At 42.3% G+C, this 6,048-nt stretch overlaps 1 protein-coding gene across 4 annotated transcripts in view; it reads right to left on the reverse strand.

The window, feature by feature from the left end:
- Positions 1-3,983, reverse strand: part of SLTM (SAFB like transcription modulator) — a 43,189-nt gene extending 39,206 nt beyond the window's left edge. For all 4 annotated transcript variants that reach the window (XM_080808178.1, XM_080808177.1, XM_080808176.1 and 1 more), the window contains exons 1-2: positions 3,380-3,983; positions 2,328-2,415 (exon numbers count right to left, since the gene is read on the reverse strand). In XM_080808178.1, the coding sequence (XP_080664304.1) occupies positions 2,328-2,415; positions 3,380-3,541 (250 nt within the window). In that variant the 5' untranslated portion in view covers positions 3,542-3,983. The remainder of the gene's footprint in view (positions 1-2,327; positions 2,416-3,379) is intronic.
- Between the last annotated feature and the right edge of the window lie 2,065 nt (positions 3,984-6,048).

Here is a 6,048-nt window from a genome sequence, read left to right on the forward strand (position 1 = left end):
ATGATCCAGTAAAAATTTCAGTTTTATAAAAAAAAAAAAAAAAAAAAAGAAACAGATCACTGAAGGAAAGGTGGTATGACCAAGAAGAAGTTAATTTCAAGGTAGATACTGTTGAGTAAAATAAGATTTGGAATGTAGTAATTCAGCAATTAGACTGAAAAACTGACATCACATTAAAATATTTAATTTCTTGAATCCTTGATTTTAAAACATACTGTTATTTTTAAGTTTCCATATTCAAATTTGATTTTTACTCTTTTTATACTTCTTTTTATTATTATTTTTAACATTATTTTAATTAGCAATAATCACGCCTTGGATAAACCTCACTGGCTATGATACTGCCACTGCGCAAAGCTTATTTTTAACATTATTTTAAAACTCAACTTAAAATAATCTTACTCATAAGCATCTTTAATTGCACATTAATTCAAACCAGGTTCTTAGACTGGGACTTACATTACGTTCTTTGTAATTCACAGAATTTTCAGAACAATGATAAATGGAATTTAAGGAGTCAAGAGTTACTTATCATGCAAGTCCTAGAATAAGTCTCACGAAGTACTCAGTGATTACATGTTACAACTTCTAACTAAAGACCATAAGACACCTTAATATCAGTGTTATGGAAAAATTAAAGTTCAAGTATCCTAATGAACCATATAAAAGAAAAAAAATTAACAAACTCATCATATACACACACACACACACACTGTATATATAGAAAATAAAAACTTCTTAAAATTTTACATTGCTAAAAATTATTTCTAAGGGTAAGACAAATGAAGTTCCTAATAACTGAAAAAGAGACACACAAATAAATTAAAAATAGGTGAGAATGCACATATCAGATGAAGTTTACTTTCAGTGCTAAAATCCATAATCAGCTTGAATAATCTGGAACTATGATTAACACATAGCATCTGTTAAACAATCACAATGTGCTAAATAAATTACATGAATTAAAATCACTGTAAGAAATACGGTTAATTTCTGTTTTACTTATTTCCAAAATTTCTATGCTTCATTTTGAACTAACTCTGGTTTGTAAGCATAGGCTTCTCAGCACAAGCTTCTCTCAACACAGGGAAATGTATCTCTCAAAGTCATACACTGAGTCAGAGTTACATTAAAAGCCACAGATCTTCAAGATAACTTTGTTATTCCTCTAAACTCCATTTCCACCTCTGTCATTCCCATCCCACCCAGGAAATACTCCTTATCCCTGTTCAGTTTCCTCTGGCACAAAAGGGGGAGCCTTGCAAACCTATGAAGACTCAAACAGTGAGATGGCATCAGATCTACCTGGTCCTAACACCTACAGATTGCTTAAGATCAAATGTTAATATTCCCATCTTTTCAAGGTTAATCCATTCAATCATTTTACCCTAGTACAGTCAATCTGGTCCACGGCAGACAGAGCAGTATTTGGATACTTGGAGCAGTAAGGAAAGTTAGATTTTTAAAAATTCTGCAGCTGTCCACGACACACTCTACCTATTGCAAACAGGTACCAGGACCTAGATACCCACATCATGTCCACCCTCTGCCACTGTCCTTATAAGAAGATGGGAGAAATTTATAATTATTCAAGTCAAGACTTCAATTACCAGAACATTTTAAAAAAAAATCTAAGTCCCATTTATACTGTCAAAGTGTTCATTTAAAACCACTTTTCCCTATTCATTAAATCACCATATCCTGGAAATCTATTCTGGCTAGTTTAAAAGTTATAAAATTAAAAATTTTGAACATATCCCTATAACTTTTTTTAAAGCTAATTAATCATGGATTTTTCCCTACCTTGTTAGTATGATTGGTGAGGTCTTTTTGAATTTCACTGAAAATTAGAATGTATAATAGCATAAATGGAAATTAAGTTCACCAAGTCAAACAAAATACTAAACATAAAGGTTATAAAATTTTAATATACTAGAAAAAACAGCAGGAGCCAAGGTGAAAGATTTGGAAGGAATTCCATCAATACTCTGCCAATTGTGGGGCAAGGTAGACATGTATTAAACTGTATTTTATTCTTCAGGTCTTCACACTATGAAAGAAGAAACATTATGAAACTGGACTTTGTGATTTTTTTTTTGGAAGCAATAAAAAACTGGTCTCTTTCAGGTCAGCTTCAGCCAAATCTTAAAGGCTACAAGTTATCCAGAGCCTGGCAACAGTAACTTTTCTTCCTTGACCCAAGAAGGCAGAGTGCCAGAGGGAAATAGCAAAGAGTAGCACTATATAAACAGGGCAAGTGGCACAAGAGCAGAGGCAAGTTATATAACCAAAATATATTTTAAAATATGTTCATAACTCGTAACAACCTTTGCCTTTGGTTGGTTTCTTGTTTGGAGTATCAGTTGAAACAGTTAATTCAATATTATCTGGATCGCCTCCTTCCTCTTCAATAGCCTACATTAGAAAGAGAAGTTAATATGCTACACAATCTATCTAAACTTATTTTATAAAAACGAAAAAAAAATTAGCAAACCTCAAGCCTCAAGACATTAGAATTGCCAGTCATTTCATAAACCGACTTCAAAAAGAGCAATTAAACTACACGAGTAAGAGAAACTTTCACGGGGAATATCATTAGGCATCAAAATCACATGGAGTTTTAAATTCTACCGAGTCGAAATAATTAAATATCACATGTTATCATACTCAACAAAAGTCTAAATATTCTCAATTGCAGAAAAGTTGCTAGCTATGAAAGTAAATAACTAAAAAGAGTTTTCCTAATTTCTAGAATGCAAACTTATTTCTCCTCCACTACAATTCCAACGCTCACTCAAACCAGAAAGATAATCAGGGATGAAAAAGCAGATTACTGCTCTGATGCAAAAACTGAAAACCCAGCAGAAAACAAACCCTCTCTCTCACCCACCCCTCAACTCCCACTACCAATTCCCCCCCAAGATGGGGAGGAAACGGTTGGGCACAATTAAACGGTAACTTCACAGAAGTCACCAAAGTAACCAGTCCCTCCGAGGCCAAGAAATGCACGCGCTCACCACCGCTAAAGACTGGGGACCGAGCGCCTCCCGGGTCTCCACGATCGCCCTTGGGAGGCCGCGCCGGCCGTCGACAGCCCTCGCAGCCTGGCGGGGACGTCCCGGGGGAGGCAGGGGCGCGCTCGGCTGCTACGGCCGGTCCCGGGCAGCTCGCGGGCCCCTCGCAGGCCCAGCCAGGCTCGCGGGGGCGGGGGCGCCGCGGGAGGGTCCTCACCCTGCTCGCGCGCGCGGGCGCCGCCCGGGGCCTCCCCACGGCGCAGCCCCGCGGGCCCCGGCGGCTGCGGGCGGCCGGGGGCTGCGGCGGAAGTGGGGGCTCCGAGGCGCGGCCTAAGCTCCCATTCCCAGACCTCGCCGGGCCTCACCTGCTTGAGTCGGGAAACGAGCACAGTCTTCACTCCGGTGATGTCTAAGTTCCGCCGCTTCAGCTCGGACTTGAGATCGATGACCCGCAGATCAGTGATCTTTTTACCTTCCGCCTGACCCGAGGCGGCCGAGGCTGCCACAGCACCGGTAGCGGCAGCCATTTTAGAAGAACAGTGCGCTGCCGAGGCAGCGAGTGGGCTGCAGGGCGGCGGCAGCAACGCCAACTTCGACCCAGGCCTCGGCGGCCGCCGGCGCCGCGCAGCGCTGCGCACAATGAGCCGCTGGCCCCGCCCCCTGTCCGCCACCCCAGCGCAACCTGCAGCCGCAGCCAGCACCCGGATGACGGGCGCGCGTGCGCACTGGCGCGGGCGACGGCGCCGGGCGCGCTCCGCGAAACCGGCCGCGGCCACCTGGGCGGCGCGACCCCTTGCGTGGGCTGGAGGTCAGGCACGTCCAACCGCACCAACGTCCGCTGCGCCGCCGTTCTCCCGTCGCGTCGTTAGCCATTTTCTGGCAGCGTCTGGAGTCTTGAGCAACAAAAGTGTCAGGCACTTCACGGCATGGATAGTTCGAGTGTTACTCAACACAAACCCAGGGGCGTGTGCGCGCCCTGAACCTCTTCCAGGGAGATACTTTATCACTCCTGCTGAATAATCGAAAAAATGTGGCCAGTGTGCACTAACGAATTAGGTTCCCCGAGTTGCAATCAAAAGGCCAGAAAGAAACCGTACGGTAGTTTTAGAAAATAAAGAATATAAAGGGCTCCAAGGATTGTAAAGACTATAAGGGGCTGGCCTGGGTGACAGGTCCCACTAGCTGGCTCGGGAAAACATGCCTTCAGCCCAGGGAGGTTTAGTTTATCCCAGGGCTGTCCCCGCTCGCTGGAAAAATAGGACAACTTCCCCTCTTGCCTTGGCATCAGTTTGCCAACCCTTCCGGTGGACCTGAGGGCGCAACACGAAATTGATCGCTGAATGAGGAAGTTCATAAGTACTTGTTACCGTTCTCATACACTGTGTTCACTGTTTTGCGGGGGGATCCCAAGAGCAATCACCATCTTCTTAGAAAGGACCGGCCTGTGCAAGTGAGTACCTATTCGTAACTTTAGTCAGCATTATTAACAAAGCGTAAGCATTTATAGAATAAAACTATTCTATAAATTCCATACACTTATTAGGACGCACAATTAATTAGACTGTCATTTTCTGGTTTCTAAAATTTAAATTGATGAGATCTGTCTCCTTTTATGTTGTTTTTTTCTGACTGACTAATTAGATCAGAAGAAGAAAACCTGGATGAAATAATACTTGACATTCGGGTAGTTCTTTACAGTTTTTAATGCGCTTTGACATGCAATAACCCTCTTAATCCTTCTGAACTCTGTGGGGTAAATCTATGCGAGGCTTAGAGAGATTAAATGGCTTGTGTATGTTCACATAGCTGGTATGTGGCAGAACCGGTGCTCAAATCCAGGTCTCCTGATTCCAAGTCCAGCTCTGTGTCTACTACAACTTGATTCACAGTCATAGAATTTTAGAATTCAAAGGATCTTTAGAAACCTGGCACAGTCCTCTCTCTCTCTCTCTCTCTCTTTCTCTTTCTATAGATAAAGATTTTTAGCAATTTATCTGGAGACCCACAGCTAATTATTGGCCAAATTGATACTGAACCTGAGATCTCATTCTGGTGTGTTTCCCACTAAGCCACCTGCCTTGTGTCCACTAGTGCACACTGGCCCGCCTTCTGAACACATGTGAATACTTCTAAAGATGGGTTGTACTAACCAAAAACTAATGTGATAGTTAAAGTGAAAGAGTTTTTCTTTGTCTTAAGAAAAAATTTAATAATGGAGTTATCTTTAAAAAGGAGATCTAGGGCGCATGGGTGGCTCAGTTGGTTGAGCGACTGCCTTCGGCTCAGGTCATGATCCCGGACTTCCAGGATCGAGTCCCGCATCGGGCTCCCAGCTCCTTGGGAGTCTGCTTCTCCCTCTGACCTTCTCCTCTCTCATGCTCTCTCTCATTCATTCTCTCTCAAATAAATAAATAAAATCTTAAAAAAAAAAAAAAAGGAGATCTATGCCTTTTGATCTGATGCACTTGAGAAGGATGTTTCACCTGCCAAAATGCCAAGAATGTTTAACCCAAATCTCATGATGAGATTGTAAGGCAATTGTAAAGCATTCAACAAAATAAAAGCTCTAAATTCTGCAAAAAAGCAGTATCATATGGGCGCCTGGGTGGCTCAGTGGGTTAAAGCCTCTGCCTTCGGCTCAGGTCATGATCTCAGGGTCCTGGGATCGAGCCCCATATCGGGCTCTCTGCTCAGCAGGGAGCCTGCTTCCTACTCTCTCTCTCTGCCTGCCTCTCTGCCTACTTGTGATTTCTCTGTCGAATAAATAAATAAAATCTTTAAAAAAAAAAGCAGTATCATAAAAGTAAACGTAGTAGAGCAGTTCTGCAATGAAGATCACTAAAGGGATGTGAAAACTAAATATTCTGTATGATTGTTGTTCAGATCTTGGATCCAAAAAAAGCTACTAAATGAACAATTGGGAAATGTGAGACAATTGGGAAATTGACTGTTTATTAGATTGCATTATTGTACCAATGTTAAATATCTGGAATGTTGTATCAAGGTTTCGTTGAATGTCATAGTTCTTAGGACA

The sequence above is a fragment of the Martes martes genome, assembly GCF_963455335.1.
Source record: "Martes martes genome assembly, chromosome: 7".
In the NCBI taxonomy this organism is placed as follows: domain Eukaryota; kingdom Metazoa; phylum Chordata; class Mammalia; order Carnivora; family Mustelidae; genus Martes; species Martes martes.